This window comes from Pongo pygmaeus, chromosome 8 (assembly GCF_028885625.2).
Source record: "Pongo pygmaeus isolate AG05252 chromosome 8, NHGRI_mPonPyg2-v2.0_pri, whole genome shotgun sequence".
Taxonomy (NCBI): Eukaryota; Metazoa; Chordata; class Mammalia; order Primates; family Hominidae; genus Pongo; species Pongo pygmaeus.
The window spans coordinates 17,441,249-17,466,851 of NC_072381.2; the positions used below are offsets into that span (position 1 = coordinate 17,441,249).

The following is a 25,603-nucleotide window of genomic DNA, read 5'->3' on the forward strand; positions in this document are numbered from 1 at the left end:
TTATGCTAAATTTAAAGGACATACCCTTATTTCTGTATATATGTCCAGTAAGTTGCTTCTAACTGCTGTATTGTATTCCACACTATGGATCCAGTCAAGTTAGTTCACTGACTTGTGAAGAGACAGACATCTGTGTGTCCAATTGTCTACTTACTACCGCAAACAATAATGGAATAAATATCTTAGTACTTGTTTTTTTGTGCAGATCAGAACAGGTACTCTTGGCTGTATATGCAAAAGTGCAATTACTGGATTATAGGACAGACATATGATGAATTTTACTAACTCAGTACTCCTAGGTTGCTTTCCAAAATGATTCAATCCGCTTATACTTCCACCAGCACTTGAAGTTAATGACCTTACTAATTTTTACCAATGCAGTGGATGTAGTATCTCACTTTCATTTGCATTTCTCAGGTTACTGGTAAATTTGAGTATCACTTCCTATTCTTATTAGCTACTCAGCTTTCCCCTTTCTAAATCACATTCTTATCTTTTGTTCATTTTTATATTGAGTTTCCTGTCTTTTACTTGTTGATTTACAATTCCTTGGAATGTCTCTCTATTAATGTCATTAATTTTATGCATTACTAAAAGCTATTTCAGTCTGTCCCCAGCCTATTAACTTTAAGGTGTCATTCACTGACTAGAACTCTTTCATTTTAATACAGTCATAGCCATCCTTTCTTAACCCAATTATTTAAAAAAATATTTTTGGGTCATGTTGAAGAAGTACAGTTCCTCACCTAAATCTTAAACATAATTCTCCTACATTTTCTTCTATGAGCTTTAAAGTTTTTTTTTTTTTCTTTTATTGTAATTATTATTATTATTATTATTATTATACTTTAGGTTTTATGGTACATGTGCCCAATGTGCAGTAAGTTACATATGTATACATGTGCCATGCTGGTGCACTGCACCCACCAACTCGTCATCTAGCATTAGGTATATCTCCCAATGCTATCCCTCCCCCCTCCCCCCACCCCACAACAGTCCCCAGAGTGTGATGTTCCCCTTCCTGTGTCCATGTGTTCTCATTGTTCAATTCCCACCTATGAGTGAGAATATGCGGTGTTTGGTTTTTTGTTCTTGCGATAGTTTACTGAGAATGATGATTTCCAATTTCATCCATGTCCCTACAAAGGACATGAACTCATCATTTCTTATGGCTGCATAGTATTCCATGGTGTAGATGTGCCACATTTTCTTAATCCAGTCTATCATTGTTGGACATTTGGGTTGGTTCCAAGTCTTTGCTATTGTGAATAATGCCGCAATAAACATACGTGTGCATGTGTCTTTATAGCAGCATGATTTATAGTCCTTTGGGTATATACCCAGTAATGGGATGGCTGGGTCAAATGGAATTTCTAGTTCTAGATCCCTGAGGAATCGCCACACTGACTTCCACAAGGGTTGAACTAGTTTACAGTCCCACCAACAGTGTAAAAGTGTTCCTATTTCTCCACATCCTCTCCAGCACCTGTTGTTTCCTGACTTTTTAATGATTGCCATTCTAACTGGTGTGAGATGGTATCTCATTGTGGTTTTTATTTGCATTTCTCTGATGGCCAGTGATGGTGAGCATTTTTTCATGTGTCTTTTGGCTGCATAAATGTCTTCTTTTGAGAAGTGTCTGTTCATGTCTTTCGCCCACTTTTTGATGGGGTTGTTTGTTTTTTTCTTGTAAATTTGTTGGAGTTCATTGTAGATTCTGGATATTAGCCCTTTGTCAGATGAGTAGGTTGCGAAAATTTTCTCCCATTTTGTAGGTTGCCTGTTCACTCTGATGGTAGTTTCCTTTGCTGTGCAGAAGCTCTTTAGTTTAATTAGATCCCATTTGTCAATTTTGGCTTTTGTTGCCATTGCTTTTGGTGTTTTAGACATGAAGTCCTTGCCCATGCCTATGTCCTGAATGGTATTGCCTAGGTTTTCTTCTAGGGTTTTTATGGTTTTAGGTCTAACATTTAAGTCTTTAATCCATCTTGAATTGATTTTTGTATAAGGTGTAAGGAAGGGATCCAGTTTCAGCTTTCTACATATGGCTAGCCAGTTTTCCCAGCACCATTTATTAAATAGGGAATCCTTTCCCCATTTCTTGTTTTTCTCAGGTTTGTCAAAGATCAGATGGTTGTAGATATGTGGCATTATTTCTGACGGCTCTGTTCTGTTCCATTGATCTATATCTCTGTTTTGGTACCAGTACCATGCTGTTTTGGTTACTGTAGCCTTGTAGTATAGTTTGAAGTCAGGTAGCGTGATGCCTCCAGCTTTGTTCTTTTGGCTTAGGATTGACTTGGCGATGCGGGCTCTTTTTTGGTTCCATATGAACTTTAAAGTAGTTTTTTCCAATTCTGTGAAGAAAGTCATTGGTAGCTTGATGGGGATGGCATTGAATCTGTAAATTACCTTGGGAAGGATGGCCATTTTCATGATATTGATTCTTCCTACCCATGAGCATGGAATGTTCTTCCATTTGTTTGTATCCTCTTTTATTTCCTTGAGCAGTGGTTTGTAGTTCTCCTTGAAGAGGTCTTTCACATCCCTTGTAAGTTGGATTCCTAGGTATTTTATTCTCTTTGAAGCAATTGTGAATGGGAGTTCACTCATGATTTGGCTCTCTGTTTGTCTGTTATTGATGTATAAGAATGCTTGTGATTTTTGCACATTGATTTTGTATCCTGAGACTTTGCTGAAGTTGCTTATCAGCTTAAGGAGATTTTGGGCTGAGACAATGGGGTTTTCTAGATATACTATCATGTCATCTGCAAACAGGGACAATTTGACTTCCTCTTTTCCTAATTGAATACCCTTGATTTCCTTCTCCTGCCTAATTGCCCTGGCCAGAACTTCCAACACTATGTTGAATAGAAGTGGCGAGAGAGGGCATCCCTGTCTTGTGCCAGTTTTCAAAGGGAATGCTTTCAGTTTTTGCCCATTCAGTATGATATTGGCTGTGGGTTTGTCATAAATAGCTCTTATTATTTTGAGATACGTCCCATCAATTCCTAATTTATTGAGAGTTTTTAGCATGAAGGGTTGTTGAATTTTGTCAAAGGCCTTTTCTGCATCTATTGAGATAATCATGTGGTTTTTGTCTTTGGTTCTGTTTATATGCTGGATTACATTTATTGATTTGCGTATATTGAACCAGCCTTGCATCCCAGGGATGAAGCCCACTTGATCATGGTGGATAAGCTTTTTGATGTGCTGCTGGATTCTGTTTGCCAGTATTTTATTGAGGATTTTTGCATCAATGTTCATCAAGGATATTGGTCTAAAATTCTCTTTTTTTGTTGTGTCTCTGCCAGGCTTTGGTATCAGGATGATGCTGGCCTCATAAAATGAGTTAGGGAGGATTCCCTCTTTTTCTATTGATTGGAATAGTTTCAGAAGGAATGGTACCAGCTCCTCCTTGTACCTCTGGTAGAATTCGGCTGTGAACCCATCTGGTCCTGGACTTTTTTTGGTTGGTAAGCTATTGATTATTGCCATAATTTCAGCTCCTGTTATTGGTCTATTCAGAGATTGAACTTCTTCTTGGTTTAGTCTTGGGAGGGTGTATGTGTTGAGGAATTTATCCATTTCTTCTAGATTTTCTAGTTTATTTGCATAGAGGTGTTTGTAATATTCTCTGATGGTAGTTTGTATTTCTGTGGGATCGGTGGTGATATCCCCTTTATCATTTTTTATTGCATCTATTTGATTCTTCTCTCTTTTTTTCTTTATTAATCTTGCTAGCGGTCTATCAATTTTGTTGATCCTTTCAAAAAACCAGCTCCTGGATTCATTGATTTTTTGAAGGGTTTTTTGTGTCTCTATTTCCTTCAGTTCTGCTCTGATTTTAGTTATTTCTTGCCTTCTGCTAGCTTTTGAATGTGTTTGCTCTTGCTTTTCTAGTTCTTTTAATTGTGATGTTAGGGTGTCAATTTTGGATCTTTCCTGCTTTCTCTTGTGGGCATTTAGTGCTATAAATTTCCCTCTACACACTGCTTTGAATGCATCCCAGAGATTCTGGTATGTTGTGTCTTGGTTCTCGTTGGTTTCAAAGAACATCTTTATTTCTGCCTTCATTTCGTTATGTACCCAGTAGTCATTCAGGAGCAGGTTGTTCAGTTTCCACGTAGTTGAGCGGTTTTGAGTGAGATTCTTAATCCTGAGTTCTAGCTTGATTGCACTGTGATCTGAGAGACAGTTTGTTACAATTTCTGTTCTTTTACATTTATTGAGGAGAGCTTTACTTCCAAGGATATGGTCAATTTTGGAATAGGTGTGGTGTGGTGCTGAAAAAAATGTATATTCTGTTGATTTGGGGTGGAGAGTTCTGTAGATGTCTATTAGGTCTGCTTGGTGCAGAGCTGAGTTCAATTCCTGGGTATCCTTGCTGACTTTCTGTCTCGTTGATCTGTCTAATGTTGACAGTGGGGTGTTAAAGTCTCCCATTATTAATGTGTGGGAGTCTAAGTCTCTTTGTAGGTCACTCAGGACTTGCTTTATGAATCTGGGTGCTCCTGTATTGGGTGCATATATATTTAGGATAGTTAGCTCTTCTTGTTGAATTAATCCCTTTACCATTATGTAATGGCCTTCTTTGTCTCTTTTGATCTTTGTTGGTTTAAAGTCTGTTTTATCAGAGACTAGGATTGCAACCCCTGCCTTTTTTTGTTTTCCATTTGCTTGGTAGATCTTCCTCCATCCTTTTATTTTGAGCCTATGTGTGTCTCTGCACGTGAGATGGGTTTCCTGAATACAGCACACTGATGGGTCTTGAGTCTTTATCCAATTTGCCAGTCTGTGTCTTTTAATTGGACCATTTAGTCCATTTACATTTAAAGTTAATATTGTTATGTGTGAATTTGATCCTGTCATTATGATGTTAGCTCGATGTTTTGCTCGTTAGTTGATGCAGTCTCTTCCTAGTCTCAATGGTCTTTACATTTCGGTATGATTTTGCAGTGGCTGGTACCGGTTGTGCCTTTCCATGTTTAGCGCTTCCTTCAAGAGCTCTTTTAGGGCAGGCCTGGTGGTGACAAAATCTCTCAGCATTTGCTTGTCTGTAAAGTATTTTATTTCTCCTTCACTTATGAAGCTTAGTTTGGCAGGATATGAAATTCTGGGTTGAAAATTCTTTTCTTTAAGAATGGTGAATATTGGCCCCCACTCTCTTCTGGCTTGTAGGGTTTCTGCCGAGAGATCCGCTGTTAGTCTGATGGGCTTCCCTTTGATGGTAACCCGTCCTTTCTCTCTGGCTGCCCTTAACATTTTTTCCTTCATTTCAACTTTGGTGAATCTGACAATTATGTGTCTTGGAGTTGCTCTTCTCGAAGAGTATCTTTGTGGCGTTCTCTGTATTTCCTGAATCTGAATGTTGGCCTGCCTTGCTAGATTGGGGAAGTTCTCCTGGATAATATCCTGCAGAGTGTTTTCCAACTTGTTTCCATTCTCCCCATCACTTTCAGGTACACCAATCAGACGTAGATTTGGTCTTTTCACATAGTCCCACATTTCTTGGAGGCTTTGCTCGTTTCTTTTTATTCTTTTTTCTCTAAACTTCCCTTCTCGCTTCATTTCATTCATTTCATCTTCCAGGGCTGATACCCTTTCTTCCATTTGATCGCATCGGCTCCTGAGGCTTCTGCATTCTTCACGTAGTTCTCGAGCCTTGGTTTTCAGCTCCATCAGCTCCTTTAAGCACTTCTCTGTATTGGTTATTCTAGTTATACATTCTTCTAAATTTTTTTCAAAGTTTTCAACTTCTTTGCCTTTGGATTGAATATCCTCCCGTAGCTCGGAGTAATTTGATCGTCTGAAGCCTTCTTCTCTCAGCTCGTCAAAGTCATTCTCCGTCCAGCTTTGTTCCGTTGCTGGTGAGGAACTGCGTTCCTTTGGAGGAGGAGAGGTACTCTGGTTTTTAGAGTTTCCAGTTTTTCTGCTCTGTTTTTTCCCCATCTTTGTGGTTTTATCTACTTTTGGTCTTTGATGATGGTGATGTACAGATGGGTTTTTGGTGTGGATGTCCTTTCTGTTAGTTTTCCTTCTAACAGACAGAACCCTCAGCTGCAGGTCTGTTGGAGTACCTGGCCGGCCGTGTGAGGTGTCAGTCTGCCCCTGCTGGGGGGTGCCTCCCAGTTAGGCTGCTCGGGGGTCAGGGGTCAGGGACCCACTTGAGGAGGCAGTCAGCCCGTTCTCAGATCTCCAGCTGCGTGCTGGGAGAACCACTGCTCTCCTCACAGCTGTCAGACAGGGACATTTAAGTCTGCAGAGGTTACTGCTGTCTTTTTGTTTGTCTGTGCCCTGCCCCCAGAGGTGGAGCCTACAGAGGCAGGCAGGCCTCCTTGAGCTGTGGTGGGCTCCACCCAGTTCAAGCTTCCAGGCTGCTTTGTTTACCTAAGCGAGCCTGGGCAATGGCGGGCGCCCCTCCCCCAGCCTCGCTGCCGACTTGCTGCTTGATCTCAGACTGCTGTGCTAGCAATCAGCGAGACTCCGTGGGTGTAGGACCCTCTGAGCCAGGTGCGGGGTATACTCTCCTGGGGCACCGTTTCCTAAGCCCGTCGGAAAAGCACAGTATTCGGGTGGGAGTGGCCCGATTTTCCAGGTGCCGTCTGTCACCTCTGGAAGGGGAACTCCCTGACCCCTTGCGCTTCCCGAGTGAGGCAATGCCTCGCCCCTGCTTCGGCTGGCGCACGGTGCACTCACCCACTGACCTGCGCCCACTGTCTGGCACTCCCTAGTGAGATGAACACGGTACCTCAGATGGAAATGCAGAAATCACCTGTCTTCTGCGTCGCTCGCGCTGGGAGCTGTAGACCGGAGCTGTTCCTATTCGGCCATCTTGGCTCCTCCCCCTAAAGTTTTCTTTTTAATCCATCGTTTTCATCCCTCTGGAGCCCAACTTTTTATTTGGTGCAATGTAGGCATTTATTTTTCTCCATAGAGTGAGCCAATGTTTCAATATTATCTGCTAAAGAGTTTGCCCTGTCTCCATTACATAAGTAGTGCATCTTTATCATATATCACCCACATTTTTTTTTTATAAAAAGAAGAACGCTTCTGGAAGAGCGTTCTGGAAGACCCAAAATAAGAAAGAGCATGAGAAATATTCTTGCCTTTCCACTCTCAGGAGGGTGCTGGTGGCACTGTTCCTCACTATGGGATCAGCTTTCTGAAGCCACAGGTAAATAGGAAAACTTCAACACTCCTAGCAGCCTCAAGTGGATTTTTTTAATCAAGTATAAAGAAAGAAATAATCGTATTAGATCTGATATATCAGATGAATTCCTACAATGCCTTCAGTTTTTAATGGCATAATAATGTCATGTTAGATAAATGAAACATTTTGAAGGTCACAATATATTATATATCACATCTTAACTATACTTCTGCAGTAGCTGTTTAGGATGTTAGTGGACCTGTTTTCCACAAAATTTTCCAATTTTCCCAAAGCTTCCTAATTCATGGATTGATTTAGGGTACTTGACATTACATAATACTTAATTGCAAGGAAAAATGTAGGCAAACACAGGTCTGATTTACTGCTTAATTCTGTATTCTACACAGAGTCCTCAAAAAAAGACTTTTTGACTGATTACCTGGCTGAGAGCCCACGCAGTTACTGGGTTAGGACTTACATGAAGAAGGAAATCTCCTTTAGTGAAAGCCATGATCTATTTGTCATTGCCTTTTGTTCCAAGGGAAAAGCACCAGAGACTTCAAGGATGTTCGAGGATTATTATACTGCACAAAAATTAACACTATGCAATTGATCATGAAGCCCTTTGCAGGGACCACAGAGTACTATGGACTATATACTTAAATGAATATTTCTGCCTTGCCTTTGGATTTGGCTGAAAATGATATTGGAATCTTGTTATTCTGTTTCATTGCTCAATGAGGCTGAACAACAAGTGGAAAATAGAATCCAGCAAGCTAGTATTTCTCTTAGACACTGGTACTATGTAGCATTATGAGCTAGAATCCTAACTAAAGGGCTACTCTTTTTGTTTTGTTTTGTTTTTGTTTTTTGAGACAGGGTCTCACTCTGTCACACAGGCTAGAATGCAGTGGTACGATCACAGCTTACTGCAGCCTCTACCTCCTGGGCTCCAGCGATCCTCCCTCCTTAGCCTCCCAAGTAGCTGGGACCACAGGTGCACACCACTATGCTCAGCTAATTTTTTTGGTTTTGTAGAGAAGGGTACTCACTATGTTGCCCAGGCTAGTCTCAAACTCCTGGCCTCAAGTGACTCACCCACCTTGGCCTCCCAAAGTGCTGGGATTACAGGTGTGAGCCATTGCGCCTGGCCTAAAGTGCTACTCTTGTCTAGTACCAGAACTCAGACTTTCCATTCTCAATGCCCTTAGATGTACTTGAGTTTTAAGAGCAGAAGATCACATTAGATCTAACAACATTTAAGCAATGCTGCTTACATACAGATTTCTTGGGAGTGTCACAGTCAGACTTGGTTGTGGTGAATCTACAAATCTGCAAGATGGAGTTTATAGTTTTTCTTTTTGTTTTGCTCTTGGTGAAAAATTTGCAATGATTCACCAATACAGAACAAAAAGAACTGTGACTTATGTTTTACAGTTTACATAGCTGACATGCTGTATTGTCAACATTCATGTTCTGTCGTATTTTAGAAAGTTCTAAGTAATGTTCTGTTCTGGAACAAAAGAACATTATTGGCACCACACAGCAGGATATATGGAAGGTGGGGTATATGCTCTACCAGGAAGAAAGTGTTAGGATTGAATGAGGCACTGTGTCTTTCACTCCCTTTAGTTCTCTGCAACACACTGACTATGCTAGAAAGAGAGTAGGAGAGCTTCAAATAATGGCCAACAACCCCAGTCTGCTGTGAAATCACAACTATAGACCCACTTGAGAAAAAGATAAAAAGAATGCACATATGTGTCACAATGAATGTGTCTAAATATGACAGAATATGGATATCGATAATACACCACATCAGCTATGTAAATCATAAAACATAAGTCACAGTTCTTGTCGCTCTGTAATGGTGAGTTACTGCAAGTTTTTCACCAAGATCAAAATAAAAAGAAAAACTATGAACACTATTTTGCAGATTTGTAGATTAATTACCACCAGTTCTGACTATAACACACTGTATGAAATCTCGGGGTGTCTGTTTAGCCAAAGATTTTTGGCTAACATGAATCTGGGTAGGATTGTTGTAAAATTTCAAATGTGCTTTTAGGACGGCAACACAGATGTCGAACCAGAAACTTCGGATGTGTTAACTTGGAAATGTCTACAATTTTCTCCACAAAAGAAAACCCGCAAACATTTTTTTTCTCCTAAGCTTTTACTGGAACATGGGTATCATTATGCTGTTTGATCTCACACCATTTGGAATATTTCTGAAATCCATATCAGTGACACTAGAGATTCTGTTTTGATGTTCTAAAGAAAAATTTTTAAGATAGGATATTATATGGGAAAAAAACTTAAGTAAGCTCTAAATGTCCTAACTATATGTAATTTTTATTAAAATAGCATATAAAGTCCCCACATTGTATATTTAATTATTTCAGTATGTTTTGTTACTTTTACTAATCAATTACATATTTCTAATATCATCAATGGTTTCAGGCATCCACAGGGGGTCTTCCCATATCTGCAGATTAGGGGAGACTATTGTACACTGAAATAGATTCCACTGAAATGGATTTAATTATCCCTGCTTCTGTTCCTTGTAGCACTTTATTCATAGCTTTTGTCATTGTAATACTTATCATACCCCATCATAATTAATGATATGCACATCTGTTTTTTCCTACAAGAGGCAATAATCCTTTTTGTCCTCTCACAGAGCCTGGTGCAGGGCCTGGCATGAAGTAGTTATTCAGTAATTTTAAAACAAAATTGAGTGAGTGACCCCACAGACAAGACAACAGGTAAGAAAGACTGGGTATTGTAACTGTTCATGTCCTTGAAGTACATCGTATAAGTGAGAGAGAAAGAAGTGTAAGAATGAGGCAGGAAGTTAAAATAAAATTATTAAGTGATGAAAAAATGTAGACATAAGAGGAAAATAAATGGCTTAAATCTGACCAAAATATCATCACAGCTACTATTAAAAGTGAATTTAATCAGAAGCAGGCATACTGCCATACTCAGAGAAGAATTTCATTCCCAAATGATCAAGAATTTTTTGCTTAAGTATATAATTTTCTTGCATGCAGTCTTTGAGACAGAAAAATGGAAGGATATTATTGATAGAGACCTGCCACAGACAGAAATCCAATGGATACTGGTAATGCAGCAATTCTCTTTAGAAGAGATCTCCAAGAAAGCAGGCTTTTATTATCGGTCTGGTGAAGTTGGAGATGGCTGGTATAAATAGTAACAAAGAAATATTCTTTGAGTCTCTACCTCACACCAAAGACCATGCCAATAATTTTCATAAATTATAAAAATTTGTATGAGTCAGATATCATGATGTCCATGTTATAAGGAGAAAAAATGAAGATGAGAAGGATTGAATGACTTGCCATCGTTGCAAAATGAGTGGGGAAGCTTTGGTCAAACCAAATTTTGGGGCTCATCTAAGAATACTCTGTAGCCACCTCCTTTGGTGTTTGGAGACATTGTTAATCACCTACTGCATTATATTAAAATTATTCCCGTTTTAAGATACTTTGTTTAGGCGACTTCACATTTGCTAAATTGCAGTTTGAGGATTCCTTTCATGTGAAGTTGGAGGATCTGGCTGTATTCTTTGGGCATCTGATGGAAACCACGTTTAGGGAGCTTGTTGTCATAATAGTGATGGCTGACAGGTGTGTCTTCTACAGTTTTAGAGAAGGGCCAGAATCCATACAGCTTCACATTTTTACACAGTTCCACTGCAACACTTGTGATCATCAAGCCGGTGGACAAGCGGTATGCAGTCACACCTTTAGTTCTCCAGAAAAGGGCCAGATCTTTCAGGTACTTGGGATGGAAAAATAGAACCTTTTGTCTTGCTTTAGACTCTTCGAGTGTGTAGTACACTTTAAAAGAGGTACCTGTGTTGGCCCTGAAGGAAAATGCTGGCAGAAGAAAAAATGCATCTCCATAGGTTGCAATGTCCTCCAGAAATAGGGCTTTTTTTTCTTTTAAGTTCCCATATCTGCCAAATTAAAAAAAATTATATTAATCCCAAGAATAATAATCAAAGTAGCAGTTTTGATAACATAAAGCTGAATTTACCATTGGTCAAAACACTGAACGATTTGTATACTGTATATAAAACAGATAAAGTGTGGACTCAGAGAAAACTCATTCAAGTAAGCATCATGTCAATATCAACGGCTAGCTCTTCATCTCTCTTTCTTGGAATCCTTTCAATTTCTGCTTTCTTACTGGGCTATACCCTTACTGAACAGACATTTCTTGTATTATTTTCTATTCTTATTTGTTAATTTTTCCTAAAGTTGCTTTTTGTTATTGAAACACCTTCCAAATGTATAATGATAAAATATTTTTTCAAGCATAGTATGCATATCAATACATTTTAAAAAATTCATTGAGCTGCATACTTATGATTTGCGCATCTTTTGCACATATTTCATTATAAGTTTCCTTTAGAAAACCTAAAATAGACCGGGCACAGAGGCTCATGCTTGTCAGCACTTTGGGAGGCTGAGGCGAGATCACTTGAGGCCAGGAGTTCGAGAACAGCCTGGGTAACATAGCGAGACCCTGCCCCACATCTCTATAAACAACAAAAATATTAGCTGGGAATGGTGGTGCATGCCTGTAGTCCCAGCTACTTGGGAGGCTGAGGTGAGAGGATCCCTTGAACCCAGGAGTTTGAGGCTGCAGTGACCTGTGATTGCACTGCTGCACTCTAACCTGGGTGACAAAGAGAGACAAAGAAAGAGAGAGAGAGAGAGGAAGGAAGGGAGAAAGAGAGAAGAAAGAGAGAAAGATGGAAGAAAGAAGGAAAGAAAGAGAGAGAGAGAGAAAGGAAAGAAAGAGAGAGAAAGAAAAAGAAAAGAAAGAAAAGAAAGGAAAAAGAAAGAAAGAAAGAAAAGAAGGAGGGAGGAAGGAAAGAAGGAAAGAAGATTTAAAATATCTAAATGCAAATATAGATATACATATAGGTTATTTTTTAAAATTTCCTCCATGCATTGTAGTATCTATATGTATGATTTAAATAACTTAGTATCCTTATAAGTATAACTGTGACTGTTTAGAAAATATACTTTGAAAGGCAAGTTCAATATTTATTTTATTTTCTTTCAAGGGATGCTATAACTATTAGCATGAACATATTCTATTACTAATGCTAATCAGTCACTTTTGATGAAAACAATGGAGTAAAAACTTTGTATAAGATTATTTATTAGCCAACAATTTTATGGTAGTTACACTGCAGAAATGAAAGATGGTAATTATTTTTTAGTAATAAACTCTTCAACGTGATAACTGTATTTTGCCAGGTTGTCTTAGCCCTTACTCTCCGAAGTTTCTAAATAGAGTAAGTTTTATCAAGAAAGTGCTACCAAGATAGAAGAGTAATGCTAACACTCTAAAAGAAAATGGAAAAAAGTGGCTTCATTATTGTTAAAAGAGATGAAATAAGTATGTTCTCATTTGATTAGCTTATGACATTGAAAGTACAACTGAATCATAACTCTTATGAAAAAGGACCTTGACAGAATGCCACAATTTGCAAATGAATTCTTATATATTTTTCCAAAAACTCATTCCACCTGTATTGCAAGTCAGCCTCAGAAACAAGATTAGTGCTTAAGCTGAGAATCATGTTGAACAATGAAAAAATGTTCTTGATCAGTTATGTAACTTGCAGCTACTTACTTCAGAGTTATGATACTAGGATTTATAGTCACAAGATTTGTTTTACTGCCAACATCTTTACTAACATCTCCTGTGGTTGGGGGGAGGTTACACCTGAAATTTGAAAAGAAAATCATTTTCAAAATAGAACTTGTAGAAAAAAGATTGTATACACACATATGCACACACACACACATACATACATATCTATAATAATTGTTCTTATGTTGGAGAAATCATTGCTATTAAGAGACCCTCAGAATCCATTTGGTTTCTATTTTAAATTATTTACTTTAGTAATTACTCAGTTCTTAGTTGACATTTCAATGTTGTATAAAATATACACTTTTTTTTTTTTTTTTTTTTTTTTTTTGAGACAGAGTCTCGCTCTGTTGCCTGGGCTGGAGTGCAGTGATGCTATCTGGGCTCACTGCAACCTCTGCCTCTCGGATTCAAGCAATTCTTCTGCCTCAGCCCCCTGAGCAGCTGGGACTACAGGCATGCACCAAGCTAATTTCTGTATTTTTAGTAGTGATAGGGTATCACCATGTTGGCCAGTCTTGTCTTGAACCCATGACCTCAAGTGATCCACCTGCCTTGGCCTCCCAAAGTGCTGGGATTACAGGCATGAGCCACCCTGCCCAGCTAAAATACAAAAATTTGATAGATGCTTTCAATATGGATAATAACTTTTATAAGTATCAAAACCAGAAATGACAATTACACCTTGTCTAAGTTTAGAAGAGTTCCCAATCCTTTTATTAAAATTGTTATTTATATTATTTCTATTGATTATGTTCCCATAGTGGTATGATCACCAATTTGCATATTCTTAAAAATTTGATGTGCTGTGACTAAAGTTATACAGTCTGCCAGAAGCAAAGACTAAATTAAAAAAATCAAAACCTCCCGATTCCCATGTGGATAGTTTTGCCACCAAATTATGGTGTTAATAAATAAAATCCTAATGTTCTTATAGAGATGTTTTCATACTGATGTTCTCATCTTCCTTTGAGTACTAATTTGCTTTTAAATTGGAAAACAAATTAAGAATTCTAATTTTGAGTAATTATATTCTTGTCACAAAAAAGGAAAAATCGGTTATGACTTTCTAAGTATCATTTACTGAATTTCAAGTAGTAAGGCTAAACATAAGAAGGAAGCATCTCTGAGTGCTTCCTAAGGAAAGTTGTTCAAAGTTGATATGGTCTATAACATAACGGAAGATGAAATAAGCCGTACCATGTCCTATAAAACACATGACTGAATGTGAAACATGAACTTCCCTCATTGATATAAAAGCTATGTCAGAAAATAAAATAAATATGGCACCTTGGTAAAATAAATATGAATCAAGTATTAACAATAAATATTAAATGATAAAGATTAATCATAGCTACTAGGCCATAAAGGTGATCTCAGTAGTGGGCCTCCCACAACAAATGTCCTTTCTAGAACAGTCTCACATTCTTCTGAATAATCAAAAGTGATTTCTAGTAGAATATCATAGGAGATTCCATAGGGAAGGGTATTTTATAGAGGAAATACAATAAGTTTGGGCTTAAAACTTAAAAGAGAAAATCTCAGAATATATTTAATTTATGAGTCTAAAATGCCCGTGTTTCTAGATTCTACTTTTGCTGATGCCAGGTATTTTCCTGAATATGGAGTATACACACACACACACACACACACACATACACACAACACACACAAACACACACACACAGTAGTATAGGTCATGGTATGTACTATACATATATACATATATGTTACATTTAAATTATATAACAGCATTATATGTTATTATATATGTACATGCATACATATAGATTATATATTATATATAGTATTAGTATATTATATATGTATATATGTAATAGATATGTATATTATATAACATGTAGGTAGAGTATGTAATATATAATATGCATACATATTATATACATATGTAACACATATGTATATAATATGTAATATATAATATGTATACATATCATATATAACACATAATACTGTTATATAATTGTATTTATTATATATGTATATATAATATGTAATATATGTATACATATTATACATATATAATTATATATAATACTGTTATATAATTTTATAAAGAATATATGTAGATATGCTATTATAGATGTATAAAATGTATGCATATTATGTTATATAATATGTATATATGTAATGTATACATATTATGTTATATAATATGTATATATGTAATGTATACATATTATGTTATATAATATGTATATATGTAATGTATACATATATACATATATAATTACATATAATACTGTATTACATAGTATATAGTATACAATATACTATTATATATTATATACTATACAATGTACAATATATTACATACAATCTATAATACAGTATTATATATTTATCATACATATGTATAATATGTATATATAATATGTAATATATGAATACTACTGGATTATATGTATTACAGTATACTACAGTATATATGTGATTATATATATTACTGCTACTGTAATATATATGTGATTATATATATTACTACTACTGTAATATATATGTGATTATATATTACTACTAATGTAATATATATGTGATTATATATATTACTACTACTGTAATATATGTGATTATATATATTACTACTACTGTAATACATATATGTGTGTATATAAACTGGTATAGTCATATATAGCAGTAGTATATATAGTCATTGCCTATTTTTGTTCCTCACACACTTAATTCATAGTTCCAAATCTTTTGAGATGAAAAATAAAAGTTTGTTTTATGAACTATTAACCTGAAGCACCAAAATAAGTACAGGCTTAAAAAATTAAATATATTTTAATGACACCAAACACGTCTAGCCCTCATTTTGCCTCTCAGTTCAAATGGCTATTTTTAAAGGAAATTCAATATTCGGGAAAATACCTGTCATCAGCAAATGTGGAATCTAGAAACATAGACAGTTATTTTAGAATTATAAATGAAATATCTGCTGAGATATTTTTCTTCTGGGTTTTAAATCAAAACTTACTGTATTGCCTATACTTGCTATAAAGTATAATGAATGTTTAGGCCTGATCCTCATCACAGATGTTTTGGGAATTTTAAGACTATGAAAAGTCTACTGCAAGAAGAATGATCTTCCTTATGGCTTTTTCACACTGGGTACTTGAACAAAATGGGTAAACCACTCAGATATTGGCCATTTTCACAGTAATCATGAAGAACACATTCAATAATTGTTGCACTGTCAGGTCTGTTGTGGCTTCATCATTACCTGCAGCACAAAATGTAAAAATGAGATTAAAATTGGGAGGGAGCTGTTTACTAGAAACCCTGTTTCTTTTTCAGTTGCTTAAAAGGGCAGCATTAAATCAAGAGGGATCAAAGCATCTCCTCTGATGTATGAAATCAGTGCTCCTAAAACAGGAAGAACCAGACTTCCACTCACTCTTTGAAAAGGTGCATTTCAATTGAAACCCATCCTCAGAAGGATGAATTACCTTTCCATTACACTGAGACAGTGGAGGTGCTTTGGTATGGCTTATTAGTACAAGGCACGCAGAAAAACCATTTTGTTTCTATTTTTGCACGCTAGCTGATATTCAGATAGAAAACATTTTAAAAGACCAGAACTTAGAAGCTGTACAAATTTGTTTTTTAAATTGCAAGCCAGAAAACGAAATAATGATATAGTTTGCAGGGCTGAAAAATGTCTTGATCAGCATTTTCCCAAGTACTGTATAAGAACAAAACATCCTTGAAATGCTCTGTTAAACGAAAACAAACAAACAAATAAAAAAAGATCTTCAAGGTCAGGTGACCCTGAGACATGCTGCCCTCCAGAGTCCTCCCAAGGTAGCCATTAACATACTGAACGCTCTGAAAGGTCCTGCACTCCCAAACCCTCTTTCACCACAACTTCACCCAGAGTTTCCTAAACATACATAAACATAGCACATTTTGATTCTTCTGGTATTGAGATTCTGAGGAACTCATGAGCCACGTAACACTTCAGGAAAACCTTCCCGGGTAATTAGTAAACTTTTGTAACAGAGCTCAAAGGTGAAAATATACAACAGATACCTTTACACTATCCCCCTCTGAAATACCCAACTGATCTTTTATTTCAAAGAAACCAATTTCACAGGTCTTACCTAAAAACGAAGTCGGATTTATCTATTTCAGTTCCACAGAGAGACTTATTCAGAATTCCCCCATTTCCGACCACTGCACACTGATTATAAGGGTACTCCACAAAAGGCTGGGACTAGCAGGAGAAAGTGGAAAACTACCATGAAATAACGTTAATTTTGGAACCATAGACAACAGCTTAATTCTAGTAACTTAACTCTTTATACATGCTAAGGAGAAGAATAAGAACAAGAAAAAGCAGCAGCCCAGTTTGCTAATCAACTTATTACGGCTTAGTATAAAAAACCAGCCGGGGCTGGGCGCAGTGGCTCACACCTGTAATCCCAGCATTTTGGGAGGCCAAGGCGAGTGGATCACAAGGTCAGGAGTTCAAGACCAGCCTGGCCAAGATGGTGAAAACCCGTCTCTGCTAAGAATACAAAAAAAATTAGCTGGGCGTGGTGGTGGGTGCCTGTAATCCGAGCTACTCGAGAGGCTGAGGCGGAGAATTGCTTGAACCCAGGAGGCAGAAGTTGCAGTGAGCCAAGATGGCACCAATGCACTCCAGCCTGGGCGACAGAATGAGACTCCATCTCCAAAACAAAACAAAACAAAACAACAATAACAAAAAACCAGCCGGGTGCAGTGGCTCGCATCTGTAATCCCAGCACTTTGGGAGGCTGGTGTGAGAGAGTCACTTGAGGCCAAGAGTTTAAGATGGGCCTGGGCAACAAAGCAAGACTCTGTCTCTACAAAAAGTAGAAAAATTGGCTGAGTTTGGTGAAGAGCGCCAGTAGTCTTTGCTGCTTGGGAGGCTGAGGTAGGGGAATCACTTGAACCTAGGAGTTCCAGGCTTCAGTGAGCCATGATTGCACCACTGCCCTCCAGCCTGGGCGACAGAGTAAGACCATGTTTCTTAAATTTTAAAAAATGTGTAAGTAAAATAAAATAAAATAAGTCATTATGTGAACCTAAGTTTCATTTCTCTTGAGAGAAATAGACATCATAGGATACACGGCATAATGTAATAATACAAAATACAGTGTCATGTATTTTTCGTCACATAATTAAGGAAAAAAGTTAGAATGGCAAAACCCCATATTCTGCCTTTCTGATAAACAAGGACTTTTTCAGCAAGAAAGAGAAAATAAAGAAATTAGGAAGCAGCATTAAATCTATTCTAAGGCATACAATTAATAGGTGATTTAGCAAAAATTTCCTCTGCTTCTTAAATAGTTATACCTTCAGGCTCAGTAAGGCGTTAGATTTATGCCTGCCGTCTCTGCGAATGACCAGCCAGCATGCTTCAGGGAGGCCTAACCAACTGGATTGACATATTTCAGATTAATTTCCAAGACCTGAATCTTTTTTATTCCTTTTAGGACCCGGCCTGCTTACCCCAGAAGGTTTCCTATTTTCCCCAAGTTCTCTGCAGACTGAAATCTAACTTTTCAATTCATTGGTGCACTTTCCTTCCCTTTCTTGGTCAGTTTCCATCAAGTAATGATAATATGACCTTCAGCCCACAGCCAGGGTGCCAGCTCATGCTTCCCAGTGATGAGGTCCTGATCTACCGATTTTGTCTGTAGGATTAAGGTGTAAGTCCTCAAAAGCAGAGAGGCTGTTTATTATTTTTTAATTTCCCCTCATTTTTCCCTCCCGATCTTGCGTAGTGCAATGTGCACAGCTTTCAATACCCATCTCATGGGCTTTAACGAGCTCTCCCACCTTCTCACTAGGTGGCTTTGTGAATAAATCTTATTTCTTTTGCAAAACCTGTATCACGGTAATTAATTGACTGCACGTGTGCAGAACGAACCTGACCCTGGCCTGTAACCATTGAAGGGGCCACTGGTAAACATTCAGGAATTTTGTGAGCTGGTTTTTTAAAGCATTGGACTAAAAATTGCCCAGGGTTGGGGTATTGACACCACTGAATTTGGCAAAGGTTACAAAATCAAGGCACATTGCCCTTGTCAAAGTCAGTTTACCAGCCCTACTGGCAACAGCCCAGGGCCGATGTGGTTCTGAGCAGCCCGGAGTGACAGAAGATGCCCCAGAACCGCTGTGACTGCTGTCTGCCCCTAATGCTGGCTCTGGGAGCTGCCCAACTAGCAAAGAAACTCGGTTTCAGTACAACTCTCTTTGTAGGTTTGTCTTTGAAACATAAAAGTCATATTGCACTTTTTATGCAAGAGGCACTATTTCAAGTACATACTTTATTAGCACATTTAACCTACACAGCAACCTTTTGAGTATTTCACAGATGGGAAAATGGAGGCATGAGTCCAACTAACAGCTAGAAAGTGGCAGAACTGGGATAGGAACCCAGACAGTTTGCTCCAGAGTACCTGCTCTAAACCACTACACATTATCGTTTCTTACAATTCCATGGATTAAAATGATAATTATGTATAATTATGTATCTTATTCCTTGTTATATCTGCAATGGCTAGCAGAGTGACTGGCTCTTAAATGAATGGTTCCTAGATACCTCAGGCTATTTCATGTCACTGAACTTCTAGCTCAAGATGTCTTCAGCCAGTATCTACTAAATGGTGCCACCATAAATTCTGAATTTTATAGATAGGGTAGGATGCAAAAATGCAAATAGGCTCATTATGGTATAAAATAGAAAAGATTACTGAAGGAAACATATCTCAAATTATGCACTCACAATAAGGAATGTTTTTCTCTGGTTTCTTGGTCAACTGGGAGGAAAACATCTATATGCTTTAGTATCTCATGTTCAGTATGCATTTAAATAAATTACAAATCTCAACGTTTCCTTAAATAAACCTCCTAAGAAAATGCAAATGTGCACGCTCCACTGCCTGCTCATTGCCCACTCTGGTTGAAAATCAACTTTTGTTTTTTTCTCTGCAAGTAACTTTGCAAAGTTTGTGGAGGAAGTAGCTCCACATCATTTCATTAAAACATTTAATGCGATCTTCTTGTGTGCCCAGCAGTTCGTCCTGGAGAGTTTTGTGTATAAAGGCAGAGTAAGCAACATGGGAAAGAGGACATCTCCACCACGAGCCCCGTCCATGAAAGGAGAAGGCTGGAGCAACACAAAAATAGGGACCTGGCTCTGCAATTGCTGCTGTATTGACTGCAGAATTTCCTCTCCTCAGTTTAAAAAAGAAAATCAGTATAAATTTGGAAAGCAGATGCAGTTCCCAGTTGCATACATAATTATCAGGCCTATATTAAGTTAATCCTTTCAAAGTGCCATATGAGGGTAGTTGCCGCTCCTCTGTTCTGGTCAGTCGAAAACATGGCAGACACTGGCAAAACCTGCATGGATGAATGAGTGAAAGGGCTCACTGTCAAACTTTCCAAGGCTTTCGCTGATAGGAAAGATAAATACTCTTTCCTTATCATCTTTTCAATCACTGGTCATTTCAGGGCATCATGAGAAAGCTTTATAAGTTATATTTTTTGTCCCCTTTTCCTTCCAGAAAATTTACAGTATTTTTTCTTTATCATTTTCTATTTATTTCTCACTCATGCTCAGCAAGTTATTCTTCCTCTGAATCCTAATATAAAAAAAATTGGAACAATTTACGTGAGCAGCAAAAATTAGCTGAAAGAGGTCAAAGCTGCAACAAAACAAAACTGTAAGAATCTCATATCCTACAGTTAGTATACTGCATATATAAAGGGATCCTATTTTGACCATCTTGATATGGCCTAATTGCTTTTTAATGGAATCATAGAAAGATGCTGGAGAGTGTATGTTTATAAGCAATGAGATGTTTATGTTCCTCAGAACCAAAACTTCCCCACGTGTGGATTTGCATTAAGGGTCGAGTTTCTCCTTACTGTGTGAAGTGGTTTTATATCATATCATTACTCATTTTTCTAATTTTAAAAATAGGTAGTGAGTGCATATACGTACTGGGAAATGTTCTAGGGGTTTGGGATATATCAGTGAACACAGCAGACAACAATCTCTGTCTTATGTTGGGTACGTTTATTGACTATAAATTCTTACATATTTACTTCCCAAAGATGAGCCACATAAACGCACCATTTCTTGTGAAGGAATTGATTTAGTCACCACAACTGACAATTGGAAGAATCTTATTTGAGGTGAAAAATGGCCGTCTTCACAAGCCTCAGTAATTACTAAGCTGGAAGCCCAAGTGTCTCATCTCATTCGAAGAAGAGTCTGGAATACTCACAACTGGAAGAGCTTATCATTTAAGATATAAATAATCCTTCCCTACAGAGCCACACTGCATTCAAAATGGACCTTTTAAAAAATAGCCCACTATCCAAATTTTATACAACATAATAATATGGTATTTTAATTGATTCCATCATAATTATAAGTCACAGCTTAAAGTAAAAGAAAATTCACCTGGAATGGTAACACAAATAACCCACCACAAATCTTTACTCACCACTGGAAACATATGAAAAATGTTCTTCTTAATTGGGATTTCTTTTTTGCTTTCCACCTCATAACTCATATTAGTCCCAACTGGAGTGTTATTCTGAGAAACAACAAAGTTTTGAACAGCATCACAGCAGGAAGCAAGTTTTGCTCTGCAAAGGAAAAGAATAAAAAAGAAGCCAAGGTATAAGATTAAGAAACCGAAAATACAGACCACAATGGACAATGCAAAAGAGGATTTTGCCAAACTGACTTTCAAAAGGAAGATAATTATTCACAAACATGACTTTGATTTTTGTCCTCCAGGCTTTATATCCCTTGAGGATTGGGACTGACTCTCTTTCTTTCTTTTCTTTCTTTTTTCGTCTTTTGTTTAATCCTATTTTGACTTCTTTTTAAAATTTTTTTTAATTTTACTTTAATTTCCGGGATACATATGCAGACATGCAGGTTTGTTACATAGGTACACGTGTGCCATGGTCGTTTGCTGCACCTATTAACCCGTCATCTAGGTTTTAAGCCCCACATGCATTAGGTATTTGTCCCAATGCTCTCCCTCCCCTTCCTCCAACAGGCACCAGTGTGAGATGTTCCCCTCCCTGTGTCCATGTGTTCTCATTGTTCAGCTCCCACCTATAAGTGAGAACATGTGGTGTTTGGTTTTCTGTTCCTGTGTTAGTTTGATGAGGATTATGACTTCCAGCTTCATCCATGTCCCTGCAAAGGACATGATCTCATTCCTTTTTATGGCTGCATAGCATTTCATGGTGTATATGTACCATATTTTCTTTATCCAATGTATCACTGATGGGCATTTGGGTTGGTTCCATGTCTTTGCTATTGTAAACAGTGCTGCAATAAACATACATGTACATGTGCCTTTATAGTAAAATGATTTATATTTTTTTGTCTATATACCCAGTAATGGGATTGCTGGGTCAAATGGTATTTCTGGTTCTAGATCGTTGAGGAATAATCATACTGTCTTCCACAATAGTTGAACTAATTTACACTCCCACCAACAGTGTAAAAGTGTTCCTATTTCTCCACAGCCTCACCAGCATCTATTTCTTGACTTTGTTTTTTTATTTTTTGGGACAGAGTCTCACTCTGTCTCCCATGCTGGAGTACAGTAGCATGATCTTGGGTCACTGCAACCTCTGCCTCCTGGGTTTAGGTGATTCTCCTGCCTCAGCCTCCTGAGTAGCTGGGATTACAAGTGTGCACCACCCATGCCTAGTTAATTTTTTTAGTAGAGACAGGGTTTCACCATGTTGGCCAGGCTGGTCTCGAACTTCTGACCTCAAGTGATCTGCCTGCCTCAGCCACCCAATGTGCTATTTCTTGACTTTTTAACAATTGCCATTCTGACTGGCATGAGATGGTATTTCACTGTGGTTTTGAACTGCATTTCTCTAATGATCAGTGATGATGAGCTTTTTTTCATACGTTTGTTGGCTGCATAAAATGTCTTCTTTTGAGAAGTGTCTGTTCATATCCTTTGTCCACTTTTTGATGGGGTTCTTCTTTTCTTGTAAATTTGCTAAAGTTCCTTGTAATCTTGGATATCCGACCTTTGTCAGATGGGTAGATTGCAAAAATCCCATTCTGTAGGTTGCCTGTTCACTCTGATGCTAGCTTCTTTTGCTGTGCAGAAGCTCTTTAGTTTAAAATCAATGTGCAAAAATTACAAGCATTTCTATACACCAACAACAGACAAGCAGAGAGCCAAATCATGAGTGAACTCCCATTCACAATTGCCACAAAGAATAAAATACCTAGGAATATAGCTTACAAGGAATGTGAAGGACCTCTTCAAGGAGAACTACAAATCACTGCTCAAGGAAATAAGAGAGGACACAAACAAATGGAAAAACATTCCATCCTAATGGATAGAAAGAATCAATATTGTGAAAACAGCCATACTGCCCAAAATAATTTATAGAGTCAATGCTATTCCCATCAAACTACCATTGACATTCTTCACAGAATTAGAAAAAACTACTTTAAATTTCATATGGAACCAAAAAAGAGCCCATAGAGCCAAGACAGTCCTAAGCAAAGAGAACAAAGCTGGAGCCATCATCCTGCCTGACTTCACACTATACTACAAGGCTACAGTAACCAAAGCAGCATGGTACTGGTACCAAAACAGAGAGATGGACCAATGGAACAGAACAGAGGCCTCAGAAGTAATACCACACATCTACAACCATCTGATCTTTGACAAACCTGACAAAAACAAGCAAAGGGGAAAGGATTCCCTATTTAATAAATGGTGCTGGGATATATATATATATATATTTTTTTTTTTTTGCAAAAGAGTCTTGCTCTGTCCCCCAGGTTCAAGTGCAGTGGCACAATTACAGCTCACTGCAAATTCCGCTTCCCGGGTTCAAGCAATTCTCCTGCCTCAGCCTCCTGAGTAGATGGGACTAAAGGCACCTGCTACCATGTCTGGCTAATTTTTGTATTTTTAGTAAAGACAGGGTCCAACTATATGGGCCAGGCTGGTCTTGAACTCCTGGCCTCAAGTGATCTGCGCCCTCAGCTTCCCAAAGTGTTGGGATTACAGGCGTGAGCCACTGCACCTGGTTTTTTTTTTTTTAAATCTCACTAGACTTCTAACTGGCCCTAGATTGTAGCATGGTGACTTGGCAAGATAAATGGCAAAGCAGTTAAACACACTTAGGTAGGGACCTACTCACCAATACAAAATGCTCATGAATATAACATTTTTAAAAATACAGACTTTCTTCTGATGATACTGTTGTAACACTAAAGACAAAAAATGAGAGGATTCATTGTAATGATTTTATAACAATTATAAAATACAGGCTGGGCACGGTGGTTCATGCCTGTAATCCCAGCACTTTGGGAGGCCGAGGCAGGCGGATCACAAGGTCAGGAGATTGAGACCATCCTGGCTAACATGGTGAAACCCCATTTCTACTAAAAATACAAAAAGTTAGCCAGGCGCGGTGGCAGGCACCTGTAGTCCCAGCTACTCGGGAGGCTGAGGCAGGACAATGGTGTGAACCCGGGAAGAGGAGCTTGCAGTGAGCCGCGATAGCGCGCCACTGCACTCCAGCCTGGGAGACAGAGCGAGACTCCGTCTCAAAAAAAAAAAAATTATTATTATTATTATTATTATTATAATAAAATACAGAAACTAAGTTAAGAACAGTATCACAGTCACTAAAACAATACATAATCATTTATTATGAGAAAAATCCAATGAAAAAAAGAAATATCTAATACAGTGAATTTTTAAGTGGGGCGAATTTAAATTTGCCATTCCTTATAGAAAGCCCAGCGAAGCTTAAATTAATACCAAGCTACGTTTCAAAATGATTACCATGGAGTGAAACATTATTATTAGAATGTAGACCTAGGAAGTGCTTTCAAGGATCATCTGAGTTAACCCCCAACCTCTGGCAAGTGCATGTAGAACCACTTAGAATTCATATTTCATTTCTTTAATTCTCCAATGATGTAGATGCCTTAAAGTCTCTTGATAATTGTTCCAGGGTTTAATCAATCTTAAAGTCAAAGAGATTTCTGCATTTGCACAACGAAACTATGTTTTAACATAAATCTATTTTCCTTGTTAGGTTTTCATAGAATCTCCTTATGAAAATACTTCAGGTACTTGAAAATGGAAATCAAGCAAAGCTTTAGCCTTTTTCAATCTTGAAGAGTTTACAGAATTTTCTCTTCTCTCAGGTTTTCCTCATAGGACCAGTTTTTCATGATTTTAGTCATCTCGTTTCTCTTTAAACCTCAACTTATTTCTCCATATTACTTAAAAATCTGTATCCAAGCCGGATCCAGTCGTAAGACAAGAGTCAGTGAACATTCAGCAAGAAATGTTGGTGGTAGTGAGTCACTAGATAGTCCTTCCTCAGCCCACACTTCTGTTCTTGGTTTAGTCCTGAAGAGTAAGCTTCCAAACATGTTTCTACTGAATTTTGTCCTTTTGAAGAAGTACAATGCTCTAATTTGTCAAGGTCATCTAAAAGTTAGTCTTCTGAATTCCAATAATTCTCAAGGCATGAAAAGTAAGGGTAATATTTGCACCTCAAAGTTAAAAATACTTCTTATCAGTTAACTTAAATATGTTAAAATATTCATTAAAATAGTATATCCTTCTTAATTGGATTCTGTCACCCACTTATTATTTCTTTCTGTATTTTACAACCTACCATTTAAAAAAGATGGTTCATGGAGATTAACAAAAGAAAAAA

At 37.6% G+C, this 25,603-nt stretch overlaps 1 protein-coding gene across 1 annotated transcript in view; it reads right to left on the minus strand.

Moving 5' to 3' along the window:
* Window positions 1–10,352: 10,352 nt before the first annotated feature.
* Window positions 10,353–25,603, minus strand: part of ST8SIA6 (ST8 alpha-N-acetyl-neuraminide alpha-2,8-sialyltransferase 6) — a 136,596-nt gene continuing 121,345 nt past the window's right edge. Inside the window, exons 5-8 of the mRNA XM_054435551.2 lie at window positions 21,364–21,508; window positions 16,978–17,090; window positions 12,833–12,925; window positions 10,353–11,138 (exon numbers count right to left, since the gene is read on the minus strand). Of these exons, the coding sequence (XP_054291526.1) occupies window positions 10,670–11,138; window positions 12,833–12,925; window positions 16,978–17,090; window positions 21,364–21,508 (820 nt within the window). The 3' untranslated portion in view covers window positions 10,353–10,669. The remainder of the gene's footprint in view (window positions 11,139–12,832; window positions 12,926–16,977; window positions 17,091–21,363; window positions 21,509–25,603) is intronic.